The following is a 20,461-nucleotide window of genomic DNA, read 5'->3' as shown; positions in this document are numbered from 1 at the left end:
TTTGAAGACCCCCCTCCCTTGTGTATCCTTCCAAAAATGTTTGTGTGTGTGTTCACGTACATAGATGTGCTTGCACATGAGCTATTTCCCCAGCCCCCATTTTTCTAGAACCTGGATGCATTATTGTCTTAACCCTTACATTTAAGTTAATGATACCTTTGAGTTGATTTTTGTAATGGTGTGAGGTGTGTGTGTATTGGGGGAGGGGTCTCAATTCTTCCATTTTCTTCTTAAATTGCATTTTAAAGAAGCTGGTGTATATGCCTGTGTGTGCATGCATGTCCCCGTGCATGTGTGGGGTCAGAAGACAACTATGAGGCATCAGGTCTCTCCCACATTGTGAGTACTGGGATCCATGTTGGCTGGTTTTCCTGTCAACTTGACACAAGCTTCCGTCATCTGAGGAGGGACCCTCAGGTGAGGAACAGCCTCTGTAAAATTGGACTGCAGGCATGCCTATAGGGCATTGTCTTAATTAGTGATTAATATGTGAGGGGCCAGACCATTGTGGGGGTGCCAACCTTGGGCAGATAAGTCCTGGGCTCGACAAGAAAGCAGGCTGAGCAAGCCAGTAAGCAGCACTCCTCCGTGGCCTCTGCTTCAGTTCTTGTCTCTTGGTTCCTGCCTCGAGTTCCTGCCTTGACTTTCCTCAATAATGGACTGTGATGTGGCCATGTATGCACAAGAAATCCTCTCCTCCTCAAGTTGCCTGTGGTTATAGTATTTTCTCAAGCAATGTAACTAGGGTCATCGGGCTTCATGGTGTTAGAAACAAATATTCCTGGTGTTCCACAAAGACAAACACGATAAAGTGTGAGTAATTCAGCAAGGCAAATCCTTTTTATTTTTTCCTCTAAAAGGACAAACCATGAACCAAATGGGACTTAGCAATTACACTAGGGGCAGGACACTCACTCACCTTTTACACAAGGGGCAGGACGCTCACTCACCCTTTGTTCTAATGTGAGCAGTGACTGTGTCTTTCCCTCACTGGCTGGGTCCCGCTTCAGGTTGGTTGTTTGTTTGTTCATTTTTGATTGGCTAGTTTCAAAAGAATTGTCATAAAGGAAAGGGAAGAAATGGGGAAGGGTGTCAGCCACACCAGGCCAGGGCTGTTGGGCATGCAGGGCCTTTGCAGAAAGAAAAGTTTCATAGATGAGGAGAGTAAAACATTTGTAGGACAGTTTTACTAGGTGGAGAAGGCTCGTGGAATGTTAGCCCTTGGTAAGTGCCTTTCCCAGAATGTCTGGCCTTAGCAAATTGTCTGGACATCCTTGTCAAAGTCAACTGGCCACCAGTGAGTGCTTATTTCTCAGCTGCCAGATTTGTCCCAGCCGCTTGTCTGGCAGTGCCTGACAGCACCATGCTACCCTGGCCACTGATGCTACCCTGGTCATCGATGCTACCCTGGTCATCGATGCTGCCCTGGTCACCGATGCTGCCCTGACCACTGGTGCTGCTGGGCTACTGTGGCCATATGGTAACACTTGAAGTCAGGAAGTGACAGTCCCATAATTTTGGTGTTTTCTAAACTCTTTTGGTCATTCTAGATGTTTTTGAATTTCCTTATAATCTCAGAGTCAAGCTTAGCAGATTCCAAAGAGAAGTTTGTAGGACTTCAAGAGGAGTTTTGTGGATTTGTCACCAATTTGAGGAGAATGGACATTGTCACAAACCATTACATCTTCTAATCTAACAACATGGGAGACCACTCCACTTATTTAGCCTTTATTTTCTTGGCAAAGATCTGTGGTATTATTCAGTAGCAATCTGTGCATTTCTGTTGTGAATTGAGTCATGGTTTTAGTTTTGCTCTCTGATTGTTCCCCTGTATCTATAAATAACGTGACTTCTGTAGCCGTTCTTATAAGCTGTGGCCTCCATATGCTTATACATTCTGGGTTTCTTTTTTCTTAAGTGGGTGATGAGGTTGGAACACAGGGCCTCATGCAAATGAGGCGGGCACTCCTTCAGCATACCACATTTCTTTTCTTTCTTCTTTAAACTGGTTTTTTTTTTAGACTTATTTTATTCATATGAATGTTTTGCCTGCATTTGTGTCTAGTGCCCACCGAGACCAGAAACGGAAATTCCAAGAGGATCCCCTGGAACTAGAGTCACAGACAGTTGATGCAACTCACTTTGTGAATGCTGGGAATCGAACCAGGGCCCCCTGGAAGAATAGCAAGCACTCTTAAGTACTGAATCAATTCTCTAGCCCCCTTGCTCTGTTTTGAGTAGTCTATCCTTAGACTCTCTATGCCCTTCTACAGTGGGATCATGTCACCTGTGATTAAAGATGGTTTTAAGCTGATCCTTTCTAAGCTGGTTGCTTCTTTGTCTCTGGGAGGCTAGTTTCTGTTTTGAGGTGTCTGCAAATATCTTCCTCTAGATACTCATAGCTCACTTTGGCTTCTCTTTAGATGGCTCCTCAAATGTCAGCTTCTCACAGAGGCTTTCCTGAAACATTGTCCTCAAACACCCTGCCTCCAGTCCTTTTTAGCCCTCTCTCCCACTTTATGTATCTCCCTTGGGAACACATACGCATGTGCACACAAACACACAGGATCAGCCCTCCATATCCAGGGCTTCTGCTGCATGGACTTAACCAAGAATTGAAAATATTTAGAAAGAATAAAATGCATTGGTACTGCACATACGCCGTGCTGTTTCTTACTATTGTTCCCTGAGCACCGGCCGGTATAAAACCAGCATGCAGCATCTGTATTGTACTGGCTAGAGTAGTAACCTAGGGTTGATTCAGACTTCAAGAGAATGTGTGTGTATGCTTTCTACATAGACCTTACCGTTTAACAGCTGGCACTTAAGCATCTGGAGATTCTGGTGTCTGTGGGAGGTCCTAGAACTGAACCCCTATAGATATGAGATGATGCATAATATGTATTCTCTCTCTCTCTCTCTCTCTCTCTCTTCATACATACACTTTGGTATGCGTATTTATACAGTTTCATCTAGTTATCTAATTATCTAGTTATCTCTTACTATTCATTGGTAGTCAATGAACAAAGTTGGCTCTCAACTGAACTGAGAAACAGAGTCCCTCTACACTTCCTCTCTACCCTGTATCTTGCCCTAGAACTAGGAAAGGATAAGAGTGGGACCAGGTGAGCCCATAGTCTAGGGTGGGTTGGGTGCAGGGAGGTAGTACCCTTCAGAGGTATCCTTTCCTTCCCCTCCTCTCTGCTGTCTTCCTCACCTGAATTGGACACCTATTGCTCAGTTCCCTGAAGTTGGAGACCATTTCTGGTGTGCTCTTCTCTGCCCAGGATAACGGCATCCCTGGGATGGAGTTGGCTCATTTCATTTTCCCCTGGATTCCCACCCAGGTGGGAGGCTCTGACAGAGCAAGTGAGAGGTGCAGGAGAGCAAGTGATGTGGAGCTGTGGCCTTGGCGAGCCCCAGAGGCACAGCCCTCTGTGACTTGCATGAAGTCACTCTCCACATCGTTCAGTGAGTCCCGGGAGGGGGAGCTGCCACTGTGGTATCCAGGTTAGAAATTAGATACAGGCTCCTCACAGCACCATCCTTTCGGGGTGCTAGCCGAGCCCAGGGTTTGAGGTTTGAGCCCAGGGAAGGGGCAGGGCCCCACTCTTTCCTTTCTAACTGGGAACTGTCTGCATTTTAATTTTTAAAACCCTCTTACAGGTTGCTTCAGTTGTGAGCTCTTTTTTATTCATACCTTTCAACTTACAGAGTGTCAACTGTGACCCTGGGCCTATAAAGTTTAAGTTTTATCTATGAGCCCTGTTGCTGCTGCCTCCAAGGAAGGTCATGTTCTTCATAGGAACACGCTTCCCTTACTTTCTGCTTTAGAGAGGGCCATGAAAATTCTCTTGCAGGCATGGTGGTGTGCATCTCTGAGCCCAGCACTTGAGAGGCAGAGGCAAAGGAATACCTATGAGTATCCAGCCTGATCTACAGAGTGAGTTACAGGATAGCCAAGGTTACACAGAGAAACCCTGTCTTGAAAAACAAAACAATAGACAGACGAGAGGAAAAAAGGACAGCCAGGACTACGGAGAGACCCTGTCTCAAAACAAAGCAGAGGCAGGAGTTGGGGGAGAACTTGTTATCGGTGAGATCAGCATTTGTCTTCAAGTTAGAAATATTCCCCCCTTTTGCCCTTTGGCCTACAGAGCTTCACATCATGAAGATCTTACAAAAAACAAAAAACAAAAACCAAATCAAACAAAACAAAACCACAAACAAACAAAAAACAAGAAAAATGGCTTTAACTTTTATAAAACTTTTTCTTTGATTGTTTCTAAATTTTGAACTCTAAAATTGACTCAAAGTATCCTACCTATGGGATTATGGAGGGATCTTCCCACATTTTGTTGTAAAACTCGTACGGTTTCAAGTTTGGAACCAGATGCTCAGTGTGAGGCAGGGTTCCTGTTTGTTCCACTGCTGCTCCAGTCTGAGTGCTTGAAGTCCTTGAGTGCTTGAAGTGCTAAGTTAGAGCCCCACTCAGCTACATCCTCAAGTCACAGAGCATCCCGACCATGCTCCAATGTCTGTCATGGTCCCCGTGAGCTGATATGTTGCAGTTGTCTTTCTGGGCTCTGTTGCCTCCATGGTTCTAAGCTCAGCCTCTTACAACAGCTTGGTGGAATGTATTAGTGTCATGTAGGGCATAATTTCTCATCTGTTTTTCCTGGCTATGTTTGATTACATCATATTAATGTACTTAATTCCAGGGAGTTAAATGACACAAAGTCAAACACAGCAACTCACCCTTGGTCTTTTCACATGGTTCATGTTAAATAAATATCCCATGGGTCAAGTGACATGTTCAGGGTATTGAGTTATCATGTCCAAGAGTGAAGGGAGTGGCCCTTATATCCAAAAAGCATATCTTTACAACATTTAGGACAGAGTCTCTTTGAAAACACAAAAGACAATGTGACACACTGATGTCCCCCTCTCCCCAGTATTGCACACCATGACCTTTGGAAACACAGTAAGCAAGTCAAAGTGAGGTGGGCAGAGTGGTCCTGATCCAACATGGATGGTGCCCTTGTGGAGAGGAGAAATTCGGCACAGAGAAAACCTCATGTAAATATGAATGCAGAGATGGGGGGGTGTCATCTGCAGGAACACAGTGGGGGGGGGTTAGCAAACATCAGCAACAGTTTGCTGAGAGTTGAAGATTGTATTCTCCTGTGAGGACACTGTGGTCACCTTATTACCACACTTCTGGCCTTCAGAGCTGATTGTTGACCAAGTTCTGTTCTTGAAAGCACTTGGTTTGTAGTTTCTCCTGTGGCCATAGCCCACTAAATAAGCCCTTGGAGGGAAGGAAGCCTTAGGCCTATGTGGGCAGCCCAGTCAGGATCAACAGAGGCATGTGTGGGCTTTCCTGTCTCTCACCCCAGGCAGGCCCACCCAAGCCTGTTCCTTGTCTGCCCTGGAGTTGGCTGAGAAGAGTATATCAGGGCACTGGAGGTGTGACTTCACTCTCCATGGGTGGCAAAACCCATTGATGTCAAGGCTAGCAAATGAGTCATCTGTCCAGTGTGGTCAGTGAGTCAGTGAGGGCCTCCAAGGGCCGAGATGCCAGTAGATTCGCTTTCCCCTTTCTTTTGGAACTCAGAAGCATCTAGAAGTGGCCCCTGCAAGTTATCATCCTTGACAAATGAATGCCGAAACACCCCACCCATGTGCCACACCTACTGTGTGTCCCAGAAGATAAGGACAAAGGTCCTAGAAGGCAGATGGGGGGAAGTGGAGTGAATCTTTAGGAAAAGTCACTGATCTCTCTAGGCTGTCACATAGTGGCAGTGAGGGTCCCTTCCTTATGGGTTTGTATCACCATCACACTAGGGTGTCAGTGTGAAGCTCCTGGCAGAGGGCAGCCTGCAAGCAACCCTCCAGGAGACAGAGAATTAGTGCCTCCAAATACGTTTCCCACAAAGGGAAAACAGGAACCCTGGGCTGCACTATCTCCAAGTCTTCACCTCGATCCTGTGCATTCCTTGGATGACAATTTTCCATGCCCTCTGGGGAGATTTTGGAATAGACAAAGCATGACCTCATTTGCTCCTGCTGATGTTAATTACTGTTTCCTAATTGTGAAGAGGAAATTATATCTCAACTTGAATTCAGTTAAAAGAAAGGAAACTAGGAGAGAGTCATCACCTCTCCTGCAGGCGCCAGTTCCCTCAGCCAGCACACGGCAGGGAGTGACTCTGCCAGCCATGGCTGATGGGCTATGTCCTCAGGTCATGAAGGGGCCTGTGGAAATGGCAAAGTCACACTACCTCTGCCCCTCTGCTGGTTCCTGGACTGGTCTAGTGTTTGCCCAACAAACTGTGCTTTGAGCATTGTACTGGGGACCAAGAGGAGTAATGACCTATGGCCAAACTCACATGCAGGAAGGAGGGGCAGATGGTCCTCATGGGGAAATGTTCCTACAGCAAAACTTTAGGAGGTATTATTCCAGAGACCAACGCATCTCTGTGCAGTGGTCTGGTGGGTTATGACTGCTGCCAGGTTATTGGGTACAGAGGAGCTCCCAGGGAGAAAGTGGCAGGCAGTGGAGCCATCTGCCAAGTGTGCTTCTAACCCACACTTGTTTAGAGTTCTCCAAGTACCTGGCATGGAAGAAATTCACAGGCATTCTTAAAGACACTTTGTTATCTCACAGACTGTGGGCCTACTATGTGCTGGGCATTATTACCACAGAGGAGAAAACCATAGGCCCTGCCTCGCACCCACTCCTCTGCCGACTTTCCAGGGTGAGGCCCCACGACAAGCCACCTCAGCTGCCATGAGCTCCTGAGGCTCCCCTGCTTGTTTGAGGCCATTTCCAGCTCTGATCATTGTGGCTGCCTGATAGTATATTTTAATTCTTTTCTATGATAAACTTTGTTACTTTATTGGACCTAAATGTCTTGGACTCTAATGCCCACTTCGCTAAGTCATGCACAGATCATAAAGGAAGTTCCTGACAGTTGTTAACTAGGGCAGGCCTCTGCTTAATTCCCACTTTAAGAACTGTTACGACACGGCAAATGTGCCTTCTGCACACTGAAACAGAGGAGCAAAGCAAGTAGCATTCTATGATGCATGCCCGGGGAAGAGTTTATAAATAGCCACCAAGTAGCAACAGCACAAGTCAACTGAACATGTCCCTGGGCCTTCCGGCTACCAGCCTGTGTCAGGGGCTGGGCAGACTTTCCCCTTTAGTGGAGTAAATATTTTGGGCTTTGTGCCACCGAGACTCTGTAGAGAGAGGTGGAGCTCGCTCTGATTCCTGGGTTGGACTGTGTTATTCTGTCTCTCTGCTGTTATATCACCCTACAGAACAGATGCTGTTCTTATTAGATGTGCAAACTGTGAAGGAAGTAATGCAATTTGTCCAACCAACACAAAGCCCGTGAGCTGGGCTCCTGGCCCAGGCTCAACAACTTGAACTTGGTGGTAATGATGATGCCACTGCCTTCCAAGGCTTTTGTCTTTTTTCCCCCTTGCTTTCAAATGTTACACACTGGAGTAAAAACCACCATTCTGTCTGTATTTCTAAGGAAGAGGATGCAAGGAGCACTGACCCCTAAAGATAAGCACTGTTAGCTTGAACATGCAGCTGGTACCACACTGACTCCTTAGGATGTTCTGAACACAGTGTGACTTTGGACAAGTTGCTTAACCTCTCTGAGCCTCACTTCTCTCAAAGGAGGGGCCTGGATGACAGGACACAGCTGCTCAGCCCTCCCAGGCCTGATCAGAGAACTGTGTGCAACAGTTACACAATCGAGGCTGGCTCTGTTCTCATGCCTGAATGGGGCGGGTGACATTATCCTTGCCAATCCATCAGGGTGAGCCTTAAAGGTATCAGGGACAGGAGGGCCTGGGTCAGAAGACCTAAGTGGGTTCAAACTCTATCCAGGGCTGCTGCAGGCATCTCTGCTCTCTGAGGAAAGGTCCAGGCCATCTGGGAGCCAGCTTGCAGAAACTGAGGTCTCAGGAGATGAGTTGATATGGCCCTGTGCCAGGTCTGCATTGACAACTCCCAGCTGTCTGACCCTGGGCATGTCCCTTCTCTGAGCTTAGTGACCACCCCCTTCCAGGACTGTTGAGGTCAGGAGGTGGCACCTGTAAAGCACCTGGCACTGAAGAAACTCACCAGCATTCTTATAGACACTTTGCTATCTCACAGACTGTGGGCCTACTATGTGCTGGGCATTATTACCGCAGAGGAGAAAAACACAGGCCCTGCCCAGCATCCAGCAAATCTGCAGACTAGTGGCATAAGTCAGGGTTAAGTGGCTTCCTCACCATCAGTCTTCCAGAGCCTGGGAAGGAAAGGGAAAGCCAGCAAGACTCTTCATTTGCTTAGCTCCTTTGCTGGATCTGCAGGGGAGAAGAGTCTCCGGAAACTCAGAAGGCAGGGCCAGGCAGGGCAGTGTGAGCAAAGACGTGGGGGTGGGAGAGACCTAGAACATTCACGGAACACAGGCTCACGGGGTTTTCTTGGAATCCAAGAGCAAAATCAAAGCAAGTGGAAATCAGCCAGAAGGCTAAGAAGACTGGGGACCCACACTGGTGTGCTGCTGGATTTGGGGGTGGGGGTGGATGGGAGTCACAGAAGGTTGCTGAACAAGAAGCATCTTGTAGCTTGGATTTAGAATGTACCCCCAAAGGCTTATGTATGGAAGCCCTGGTCCCCTATAGCAGTGCACAGAGAGGAACTTTGGGAAAGTGACATTTATCTCATTAATGGATATGAGAGCGGCTCAAGAGTTTGAAGGACTACAAGGCAGAGGTAGAAACTGTAGGAGGGGGCCCACTGAAGGGAACAGGTCCTTGTGACTCCTTTGTCTTCCTCTTTGCTCTCCTTTGAACTCCCTACCACAATCTTCCTCACCACAGGCCCATTGTGATGCTCAGTAACCTTGGGCTGGCACCTCCACCCCCACCCCTTTTTATTTGTTTATTTGAGACAGGGTTTCTCTGTGTAGCCCCGGCTGTCCTGAACTCGCTCTGTAGACCAGGCTGGACTTGAACTCAGAGGTCTGCCTGCCTCTGCCTCTCAAGTGTTGGCATTAAAAGCATGAGCCAACACCAGCCGGCCTCCATTTCCCCTCCTAAGCTGTTTATCTCAATGGCATTAAGCTGACTGACCCTGGAGAGACAGGGAAAGGTCTCTGAACGAGGGAAGATGGTAGAGGGATATCACTCCTCCTCTGGCAGCAGCTCTTCTGCAGGGATCCCACCAGGACTTTCTCCTGCCATTCTATTTCATTCTAGATGGGCATTATACTCCGTTTATAGATATAGAAGCCGAGGCTCAGAAATAAGTCCTTTACCCAAGGTTACGGAGTAGACAGTGAGAAGGATGCACTTTCAGCCATTATTGGGAAGCCCCTCCCCTAGCCCCACCCCAACACCAAGACAAATCCAAATGAGAGGAACTGACAGGTTCATAGGCTGGTGCCAAGCCTGCACACCGACTGTCCCCACAGGTCCCGTATAGAAGCTGCTGCTTCTCGCCCAGTCACAGGGAGCTGTGGCATGGTAAAGTGAATGAGGAGAGGCCACACAGTTAAAGGGGAGAGGCAGGCTAAGTCTTTTGGCTGATTCTTATCACCCCCTGTGGCCTCTAACGTTGCTTGTTGCTTCTAAACACACCTGGAATGGGGAGGCTCTCAGGTCAGGGAGGCCTCTCCTAGAGTTGAAATCTACTGCCTCACACTGTCCCCGGCCCTCAGCAGCTAAGCCTCCAATGCAGCAGCAGCCTCTCTGGTTCTGCCCCAGAAACCAAGGCATCCTCACTACCTGGATTGTGACCTGCGGCGGCTATACCTTTGCTAACACTCTCTGAACGAGTGGATCTTAGTGTAAGTCTCTCTGGCACCTGGAGAGAGCTTTCTCTCAACTGGGGCTCCAAGCAATCAATGCCTATAGGTGTCTCTCAAGTCGCACCTGGCGTGATTCCCTAAGGTTCTGAAACACACAGCACATGGCCCATGTGATCCAAGCATCATTGTGTTGGGAAGGGAAAAACTGAGAGTGGGTGACTCACGGGAGGGGAAAGGTCTGGGTGTTCTGCCCCTTCTGCTTCACAAGGGAATGCCACCGAGTCACGCATGGTACCAGCTGTACTGAAACTACCTTGCAGGCTCATCCGGGAAGAGGATGGCTGGCTCCCCAACAGTCAACTGGCAGCAGTTCCAGCTCTTTAGGCTCCTTCTAGGAAGGGAAGAGGGCAGAACTCCACAGCGACCAGCAGACCTCTGACTTCAGTGCCCAACCATGCCACTGTACTCATATAAAAAGGTCTTTTTGAAAAGTTTGGGTAGAGAAGGGTATAATGAATGGCCTTGCAAAAACAAAAATAAAAGGAAAATTTGAAGTTGGTATGCAGTTTGAAAAGGCAGCAGCTGTAACATTTTATGATTCAATGCAAAAAATATGTTGAGGTCCTCAGCTGAATAAGTAGAATAAACAAATAATTTTTTTCTTTCTGTCGCTCTTCTGAGATGTAGGGAGGGTGGTGTTATCTGAAGATTTCTTTGCTGTTCTTTTAGGATCAATGCTCAAAGGAATGTAAAAACGCCCTTTAAAAATAACGTATTCTGAATTTACAGAAGAATCTAGGCAGAGCGCAAGAGCTAAGAGAGGCCAAAGCGGACGTTGCTGGGCAAAGACACATGGTAGTAAGACACCTCCCCTTGCAAAGAGGAAGAAACCGCAGAATGTTCCTGACTCGGCACCCCTTCAGAGTGGTGCAATGTTTATGTTTGTGTATCCAACTCCGTGGTGTTGCGGCGGACTCACTGCCTACCCTGTAGTCATGGAGTTTTGTGGAAGGACACACACACACACACCATTTCGGTCTTCCCAGGTGTGATGAGTACAGTTTGTCCCACAGAGTGGCGGATTCAAGGCTCTTGGCCCTGAGTCCTTGGTGTGCTCAGCTTCTGTTCAGTGGAGATGAAAGGCACGAGGGCAGATGCCTTTAATCCTTAGTAAGTCAGGGACAGGAGGATCTCTATGAGTTCAAGACTAGCCAGAGCTACACAGCAAGATCCTCTCTGAAACAAACAAAACAAAACAAAAGAAAGTTGTGTTGGGGGACAGAGGAGCAGCGGCTAGCAGCATCCTCTTGATGCCACGCGACGACAATGTTCTGGGCCGTCCCTAGGCGGCGCTGTGGAGCTCTACCCAAGTCTCCCCCACCCCACCCCCCCAACCCCAATGTTAAACCTGGGCTCCAAAGATCTTGCAACCCTCCTCCCTTTGCTCCAAGTAAGTCCTCTAGGGACCACCGCGGTAAAGATAACACTCCGGGGTGGGGGGTGGGAACTAACTGGAAGCATTCCCTTGTTCAGCGTAAAACTTTTAAAGTGACATTCAAGAAGGACGTCTCAACTCTCGCCATTTGTCCTCGGTATAGCCAGAGGGCTATAGACCGAATTAGTCATCTCTCACTACCCACTCCCCTTTCCCGCTCAGCTCGCCACGCCCACCACTCCAGCAGCCAGAGCCGGGCCAGCTGAGAACGTGATACCAGGAGTGGCCCCGCTCGTTCGGCGGAGACCCGCGGAGGGGAGCAGGGCAGGTGTCCTCAGGCCGCGCGTCCTGGCCACCCGGGCTGGCAGCGCGCCGTCCTGCCTGCGAGCCCAGAGGACAGGAGGGTGGGGGCCGGGCTGCGAGCCAGCGCTCAGAGCCGAGAGGCTCCTAGGCCGATGACGTCTTTGCTTTTGGCTTTGGCGGCGCCAAGCTCGGTAGGGCGGGTGACGTCACCGCCCGGTCACGTGTCTGCCATTCAAACAAACAAACCGTTCTCCCCCACCCCCACCCCACCCCCCGCTTCTGTGCCGCGCCCGGGACCGCCCCCGAGAGGCTACATAAAACCGCGCTCCGTCGGACGAGCGCGCAGTGAAGGACTGGCGGGAGGAAAGCGCGGTGAAGCCAGATTAGGAGCAGCGAGCACTTGGGGACTTAGGGCCACAGGACACCGCACAAGATCGACCGACTTTTTCTGGAGAACCGCAGAACGGGCACGCTGGGGTCGCTGGGGCTGGCCATGGTGATGGAGGTGGGCATCCTGGACGCCGGGGGGCTGCGCGCGCTGCTGCGAGAGGGCGCCGCGCAGTGCCTGTTGTTGGATTGTCGCTCCTTCTTCGCTTTCAACGCCGGCCACATCGCGGGCTCAGTGAACGTGCGCTTCAGCACCATCGTGCGGCGCCGCGCCAAGGGCGCCATGGGCCTGGAGCATATCGTGCCCAACGCTGAACTGCGTGGCCGCCTGCTGGCCGGAGCCTACCACGCCGTGGTGCTGCTGGACGAGCGCAGCGCCTCCCTGGACGGCGCCAAGCGCGACGGCACCCTGGCCCTGGCCGCGGGCGCGCTCTGCCGAGAGGCGCGCTCCACTCAAGTCTTCTTTCTCCAAGGTACGCTCTAGCTCTGGCAGGACTTATGCCATCAGCTAGGGAAGGGGCGTCCCACCTGGAGTATGGGGGCGCCGGCGTCCAGTCTCCAGGGGCTTGTCAGTGGCTTTGTTTCACTCCCATAACAAAGACTTCCTTAAGCCTTCCTTGTAAACTCGCAGCCCCTGGTGGGTGAGTGGCTTGTCTCCAGGTACTGTGTCGGTGGTGCTAATGAGAAAATATGTACCTTTGTATTCTCAGGAGGATATGAAGCGTTTTCGGCTTCCTGCCCTGAGCTGTGCAGCAAACAGTCCACCCCCACGGGGCTCAGCCTCCCCCTGAGTACTAGTGTGCCTGACAGTGCAGAATCCGGATGCAGCTCCTGTAGTACCCCTCTCTACGATCAGGTTAGTAGGAGTCCGGGTCCATGCAGGGCAGGGAGGTGGCAGAGCTGGCAGAGGTCTAGGAGGATTGTGCCAGGAGGATATAGAAAGCGGCTGCAGCTTTATTTATACTAGCGGGGACACGAGGATCTTTAGTCCATCATGAAGCAATTGGATGGAGCTGAGTCTCCCAGTTGCTGGCACGGAAGAGCTTGTTGGCTCTGTCCAGGCCAATGGGCTTGATTCTTTACGAATATTTTAATATGTCAACAGCAGTGCTGAGGTCACCAGTTTCAGAAACTCCCGTTTTCAGCGGGGAGTTTTTGTGGGCATGGGTACTGGTGCTCACGCTGGACGAGCTTGACGAATGCTGGACTGTTTTTTTGACTTCAGGGGGGCCCAGTGGAGATCCTGTCCTTCCTGTACCTGGGCAGTGCCTATCACGCTTCTCGGAAGGATATGCTTGACGCCTTGGGCATCACCGCCTTGATCAACGTCTCAGCCAATTGTCCTAACCACTTTGAGGGTCACTACCAGTACAAGAGCATCCCTGTGGAGGACAACCACAAGGCAGACATCAGCTCCTGGTTCAACGAGGCTATTGACTTCATAGGTAAATGGAATAACTATCTGGAACCTCTGCTTCTGTCCCTACTGTAGCCACTGAGCCCAGTCTTTTGGGTGGCAGCTTAAATGATCCTCACCCAAGCCTTCCTCCTCACTGAGACTCAGTTGAACTGACTGTCTTGTCCAGGATTATAAGTGTAGATACCCAGTCCGGGTTTAAATCCCCTGCTATCCTTTGCATAGTATACACATAGGGTCTGCATGACTGCAAGAGGCAGACCCTGGCCATTTCTGGACAGGACACAAGACATTTCTTAGCCATCCTTGATCTGGGCTCAGCTGTTCTGAGTTTTTGAGTAACCCATAACTTTATTTTCCAGACTCCATCAAGGATGCTGGAGGGAGAGTGTTTGTTCATTGCCAGGCCGGCATCTCCCGGTCAGCCACCATCTGCCTTGCTTACCTCATGAGGACTAACCGGGTAAAGCTGGACGAGGCCTTTGAGTTTGTGAAGCAGAGGCGGAGTATCATCTCCCCGAACTTCAGCTTCATGGGCCAGCTGCTGCAGTTTGAGTCCCAAGTGCTAGCCCCTCACTGCTCTGCTGAAGCTGGGAGCCCTGCCATGGCTGTCCTTGACCGGGGCACCTCTACTACCACAGTCTTCAACTTCCCTGTTTCCATCCCCGTCCACCCCACGAACAGTGCCCTGAACTACCTTAAAAGCCCCATCACCACCTCTCCAAGCTGCTGAAGGGCAAGGGGAGGTGTGGAGTTTCACTTGCCACCGGGTCGCCACTCCTCCTGTGGGAGGAGCAATGCAATAACTCTGGGAGAGGCTCATGGGAGCTGGTCCTTATTTATTTAACACCCCCCTCACCCCCCAACTCCTCCTGAGTTCCACTGAGTTCCTAAGCAGTCACAACAATGACTTGACCGCAAGACATTTGCTGAACTCGGCACATTCGGGACCAATATATTGTGGGTACATCAAGTCCCTCTGACAAAACAGGGCAGAAGAGAAAGGACTCTGTTTGAGGCAGTTTCTTCGCTTGCCTGTTTTTTTTTTTCTAGAAACTTCATGCTTGACACACCCACCAGTATTAACCATTCCCGATGACATGCGCGTATGAGAGTTTTTACCTTTATTTATTTTTGTGTAGGTCGGTGGTCTGCCTTCACAAATGTCATTGTCTACTCATAGAAGAACCAAATACCTCAATTTTGTGTTTGCGTACTGTACTATCTTGTAAATAGACCCAGAGCAGGTTTGCTTTCGGCACTGACAGACAAAGCCAGTGTAGGTTTGTAGCTTTCAGTTATCGACAGTTGTATGTTTGTTTATTTATGATCTGAAGTAATATATTTCTTCTTCTGAGAAGACATTTTGTTACTGGGATGACTTTTTTTATACAACAGAATAAATTATGACGTTTCTATTGAGCTCTCCGTGCTTTCTTTGGTGACCCCACTCTTGAGCAAGTGGCACAGGGAAGCAGTGGACCACTGTTGCCAACGTGGGTGGGGCTGGAGTCTGCTCCTTTTGGTTGACCCATGGGTTCCGAGGGAGGAATGCAGAAGAACTGTGTGAAGCACTAGGAGAACTGTGTGAAGCACTAGGAGAACTGTGTGAAGCACTAGGAGAACTGTGTGAAGCACTAGGAGCTATGTGAAGCACTAGATCTTAGCAGAGGGTCCTTTAACATGCACAGGCAATGCCATGCCACCCAGGGAACCTGAGTGTCTGCAGAAGCATTTACCTGAATTACCTTCTTTTATTAATCTCTTCCTTAGGAGTCATGGGCAAGATCTCCCCTTCCTGAACTATGTGCAGAATCCCTGGATTAATGCGTTCTCAGGATATACAAAGCTTGGGAGGAGCCGACCCTCAGAGAGGCTCAGGTGTTAAGCAGAGGAAGATGGGAGGCTCTGAGAGCTGAGCAACTGAGCAGGGAATTGGGAACTGTGCTTTGCTTTCTAATCCTATGGCCTTTAAACTTTGTCGCTTGTCTATATCATATGTGTGTGTGTGTGTATCCTTGAACAAGGCTTTTACATCTTTAAAAATAATGCATCAAATAATAATAATAAAAGAACCCAAGCTCTATATGCATGTACAGGGAAGAAATAACTTGCACTCCCTCTTACTTTTTGGAGGGTTTGTACAACGACCTCTACATAGAAATATCATTTTTGGCAGCTGTCTCCTTCAGGTCACTTGCTGTTCTTCATAACTGTGTTTTAGACATAGGCAATTAAGTCACACTTGCTGCAGGGCAGGACTCCGAATTTTCCCTCTTGCCAAGCAGACCAAGGCTGAGAAGGTATAATTGACTACCGAGCGATAATCTGATCTGTAATGTCGAATGAAGTAACAGCAAAGCCCTCGGGTTCGGGCCCCTGGGTGCCTGCTCTTCTGCAGCTCATTTGTGGACTAAGTGCTGTGTGAAGTGGAAGAGGAAACATCCCATTCATCTTGACTGGTGCCATGGTCCTCACCCAGCCCCATTGTTCAAGTCTTGACCCAGAATCTGTCCTTGACATCTCCCCCCTGCCACGTGACATCCGGGTCTGAAGAGCCTTGTGTTCTAAGACAGAAGAACTTGTCCTGTGCTGGCAAGCTCAAATCCTTGGCAGGGTTTGGGGTGAGTGGCTGCATGCTTTTTAAAACAAACTGTTTTTTTTTTTTTTTTTATCAAGCTCTTCAAGCTCTAGATATTTGCTGTTGTGAGTTGATCCCTTCGTGGAAATGTACCAGCAATGGCAATCCCGTGGCAGATGCAGGGACTGCCTTTCCCGTGGGCCTGGGCCTCTGCTTTCAACTTGGCAGCCACTGGCTGAACCCAAATTAATCTCCAGTGTGTGAGCCAGTCAATGGAAAAATACAGAGGCTGCCTCAGGGAGCTGCCAGGGAAAACAGTTCACTCATGTCTCCTCACAGCCCAGACCGGGAGCGATCCCTCTCACGGGTCACCTTTGCTGAGATGCTGCAGAAAATGGCAATGCTTGAGGCAAAATCAGTATGAAAATCAGGATGAAAAGATTCCATTTGAATGTTTGTTTCCCAGAGAGAACTGATGCAGACACAACGTAATGTTTAAGGCTCATGTGACAGTGACAGCTGTCAGTTTAAGAGCTGCCACTGAGTTCTGGGGTCCCCTAAGTGTTTTGCCTGTGTTCACAATCTTTCCCAGAGAAAGAGACAAGGCCGCTGAGTCAGTGTCCTAATTATTAGGTGGTCTCACAGAGACTGGAGTCTCAGTGAAGACCAGCCAAAAGAGCTCGAGCGGGGTTGCTAAATGTAAAGTTTTCTAACTAGCTGTGTTCCCCACTAGTCCAGAATTTGGCCTCAGTTTTCTGCTCTGTGTAACAAAGACAACAAAAGCTGCTTCCTGTGCTCACTGAGGACGATGGAGCAACAAATGGATCCCCTTGTCAACAGTGACATCTAGTTTTCCCACCCAGTGAAATGACCGGTTTGCCCTGATCTGAAGGGTCGGTTTCATCCTGGCTCTTTAATTTCAGGCTGCGGAAAGGCATAGATGCCCGTCCTGTGCTTTCCTGTGGTTTCCCCCGGCATCCATCCGATGAGGCTTCAGCCCCCACCACCTCCTCAGCATCCTCTCCTTCCTTTCCGGCGAACTCTGCAACTTGAAGCTCTCCTGCTTTGTACTTACATCCTCTGGCATGCGTCCCCCACCCCACCCTCCCTCCCGTCCACCCCACCCCCACCCCGTCCGTGGTCTCAACTTAACCAGAATGACATCATGGTGCCTACACCTTTAAGATTATATAAATCTGTGATCCCGCCTTGGCCTCCGTTCCCATGGTAACACTGAGGAGTTTCCCTTTTGTGAGGAAAGCTGTCATGTCACTTCCTGCTGCTGACAAGTCAGTTTGGGAGATTAAAATGAAGGGGGGCGGGGTGCCTCTGAGAAGTGCTGGCTGCTTGGTTTCTGTTGCTGTATACAGAGGCAAACAATGCCAGCCTGCTGACCCTGCCTTGCTGGAGCGGGCTTTCCCACACCCCCTAGTGGGGTGTATCCCGGTCACCTGGGGCTGTTTGTCTCCAAAGGTTGCATTCTGGGTAGCAGGTAGGAGGGCTGCCCACCTCTGGGGACTTTTTTTTCTGATGCTGTGCTGGGCAAGTTTGTTCAAGAACAACCCAGTTGAATCCAGCCTCGTTCTGCTCTAGTGTCTGATTAGCTCTGGGTTTTGTTCTCCGAAGAACAAAGGGTCCTCACAGTATTGGCCTTGAAGTGTTGTCTTACAGAGAACTTCTGTTGAGGAAAGTACCTAAAAACAAAACAAAACAAAAAACAAACAAACAAACAAAAAACCCATCTCCTAATGAGCTTTTAAATCTAAGAGCCGTCCCACTCATCCATTACCTCCATTGCGTATCTATGACTCCATTGCCCTCTAATTGGTGAAAGACCAAGCACTTGCTGGTAAGTGACCTCAAACTGGGATGTGTGTGTAAGGAGACCATGGGATATGGATGGAGCCATGAAGGCAGGTTGGTAAAAAAGGACATTCCAGTGTGGCTGGTCAGACACAGGTTGCTCAGGGGTCACCAGCCACATTGAGGCCCGAATGGCGCACTGGGAAAGAAGCTTAGCCCAAAGGACAGCAAAACCGGAGCCTTGAATGGACCATTTGTGGACAGGGAATAGAACATTTGAGTGGGTCGAACCTGTGAGTCCCGGATTTTGATAGTACTCTTGAAGCCTCAGTTTCCCCATCTTTAATGTGGGACAATCACCCCTTGCTCTAAAGGCGATTTTGATTCATGATTTAACTTAATGAAAAGCACATTATTGAGACTTGTGAGTCAGCTGGTCCCCATTCTGTCACAGCATGGATGCCCCTCCCTGAGCAGAGTGCCCTGGCAGAGGGAAACGGGTAAGCTGTCCTGCCTATGTCATGACGCCAGCCTGCATTCACATAATGCCTGTCACTAAGCCTCGCCAGAAGAAGTGGCCTTGCTCTGAGATCACTCCGCCCTGCCCCACTGGCCTGGGCCCTCTGAGAGACAGTTTCCTCATCTGTAAGAGGCACCTGAAGTGTCATCCAGCTTCCTCTCCTGGGCCTAAGGCCCCTCCATCCTCAAGGCCAGGGAGCCTGCAGTCCTAGGCTTCGTTCAGGTTGGCTGCAGAAGCCACAGGCTAGAAGTCAGATGTTTCTTAAGATGGCACATGGGGGGGGGGAACCTTAGAAAAGTGCTAGTGTAATGGACTTGACCCTCCCAAGAATGGGCTTCCCCAAAGCGTCTATGGAAGGAAGGTACCACCTACTCCCAAGTCCCAGGCCTGTCTTTGCCTTGCCCTGGACCACACCATAAAGATGGAATTATGAATCACCACCACAACTGGCATCAGTCACTCATCCATCCCTTCAGTAAGTATGTACTATAAGTACTGATGGTTTGTTAAGCTTTCATAGAATTAAAAAACGAGAAGGAATTCTGGGCTTCATCTACCAGCTGGTATCTGATTGTCCATGGAACGTGTCTCACCTCAAGATCTCAGTCCCGACATTTCTGTAAGAGAGTCATCAAGGGTTTGCTTCAGGCAGGTGCTAAAATCAAGAGAAGCAGACAGACACTGACACTCCGAGTGTTACCCATTAGCTCCTTTGGCCATTCCTGTTTTTAACGGCTCATAAGGAAAAGATAGAGGGCTGGAGAGATGGCTCAGCCATTAAAGGCTAGGTTCACAACCAAAAATATAAGAAAAGGGTAGAAAAGAGTACAGGAACATACACCGACAGTCTCCAACTTTATTCTCCACTCTAGGTGTTTGTCTAGATGGAAATGAAAGTACCCAATAGCACCCTAGAAATAGTCATGGGTCTTATGGGCACCCAAACCCAGCACTTCCAAATGCGTGCCTGGGATTTGCCCCTAAGCCAGGCTCTGTCTGTGGGACATTCCGCCTGTGACAATAGCGGCTCACAATATATTTAAGTCAACAGCAAATTGAGACAGGGCTATCTTCAAAACATATAAATTTTCCAAATAAACCAGTCCTATCATTTTTAAAACAGCCTGTGTAGTACGGCCACCCTCGTACCTTGCCTGTGTTGCTGAAGTAACCCCAGGTGTCTCCTGGGCTCTTCAGCCAGATTGTGAACACTCAGCTGGAAGCTGGTCTCTGCTTTTAGTGCTGATCTGAGGATCTCCCAGTTACTGTGCCTGCAAATGTTTTTCTTTACCTTTGTTACTTTTTTTTTTTAACCTTTGGTTACTTTTGCCCCATGTTGGGCACCAAAATGTTGTGATAAATATTATTTGGATCATTTAGTTCTCAAGTAAAGGACACAAAACCTCTGTAATTATAATAAGCCTAAAGCACTAGATCTGGGCAGACGTGAACCTCTATGATATTTTGTCTACTTCCCTGTCAGTCACTGCAGGGTATCACTCGCCATGTTCCACCTGGGCTGCTCCTGTTCCCACAGACTGGCCCTCATGGCCATGCAGTCATGATCCACCTACCCCATGGTGACTTCTTCCTTCTTCCTCCTCTCTTCTCTGCTTCCTCGTGGTCCCTGCCTCAAACCAAAGCTCTGACTACCTCTCTTCTGCCCAGCTCTAGGCTATAGCCATCTTTATTAGCCAATCATGGATAACTTGGAGAGCAAGGTTTACACAACAAAAGCTGGTAGATATGAGGACCTTCTTGTCTTGGAACAACCAGGTCTTGGGATACAGTATTTAGCATTGGAATACATAGCAGCACCAGCCCACTACACAAGGATGTTTCATTGAACAAAGAATTATAATTTTTGCTTGCTTGCTTTCTTCCTTCCTTCCTTTCTTTCTTCCTTCCTTCCTCCCTCCCTCCCTCCCTCCCTCCCTCCCTCTCTCTCTCTCTTTCTTTCTTTCTTTCTTTCTTTCTTTCTTTCTTTCTTTCTTTCTCCCTTCCTCTTTCTTTCTTTTTTCTCTTTCTTTCTCTCTCTCTTTCTTTCTTTCTTTCTTTCTTTCTTTCTTTCTTTCTTTCTTTCTTTCTTTCTTTCTTTCTCCCTCTTTCTTTTCTTTTCTTTCTCCCTTTCTCCCTTTCTCCCTTTCTCTCTTTCCTTCCTTCCTTCCTTTCTTTAATTACATTGAAGATA

General features: G+C 48.9%; 1 protein-coding gene and 1 long non-coding RNA gene across 5 annotated transcripts in view; both read left to right on the top strand.

Moving 5' to 3' along the window:
• Positions 1-11,906: 11,906 nt before the first annotated feature.
• Positions 11,907-14,788, top strand: Dusp1 (dual specificity phosphatase 1). The gene is made up of 4 exons (NM_013642.3): positions 11,907-12,422; positions 12,660-12,805; positions 13,175-13,394; positions 13,729-14,788. Exons 1-4 carry the CDS (start codon positions 12,056-12,058, stop codon positions 14,097-14,099), a joined length of 1,104 nt encoding a protein of 367 aa, NP_038670.1. The 5' UTR covers positions 11,907-12,055; the 3' UTR covers positions 14,100-14,788.
• A 1,243-nt stretch (positions 14,789-16,031) lies between these two features.
• Positions 16,032-20,461, top strand: part of Gm34455 — a 36,694-nt gene continuing 32,264 nt past the window's right edge. For 3 of the 4 annotated variants that reach the window (XR_003952266.1, XR_003952267.1, XR_876691.2), the window contains exon 1: positions 16,032-18,745. This is a non-coding gene — a long non-coding RNA (predicted gene, 34455). The remainder of the gene's footprint in view (positions 18,746-20,461) is intronic. The other variant, XR_876694.2, reaches the window with a different exon arrangement.

This window comes from Mus musculus, chromosome 17 (assembly GCF_000001635.26).
Source record: "Mus musculus strain C57BL/6J chromosome 17, GRCm38.p6 C57BL/6J".
Classification (NCBI taxonomy): Eukaryota; Metazoa; Chordata; class Mammalia; order Rodentia; family Muridae; genus Mus; species Mus musculus.
This window is presented reverse-complemented; position numbering and strand designations above follow the sequence as displayed.

What these genes read in the sequence shown, in the direction of transcription:
- Dusp1 (NM_013642.3), top strand. Translation starts at nt 12,056, where the DNA reads ATGGTGATGGAGGTGGGCATCCTGGACGCCGGGGGGCTGCGCGCGCTG. An exon ending in TCAAGTCTTCTTTCTCCAAG is followed by an intron (nt 12,423 to 12,659) that starts GTACGCTCTAGC and finishes TTGTATTCTCAG; the next exon opens with GAGGATATGAAGCGTTTTCG. An exon ending in GTACCCCTCTCTACGATCAG is followed by an intron (nt 12,806 to 13,174) that starts GTTAGTAGGAGT and finishes TTTTGACTTCAG; the next exon opens with GGGGGCCCAGTGGAGATCCT.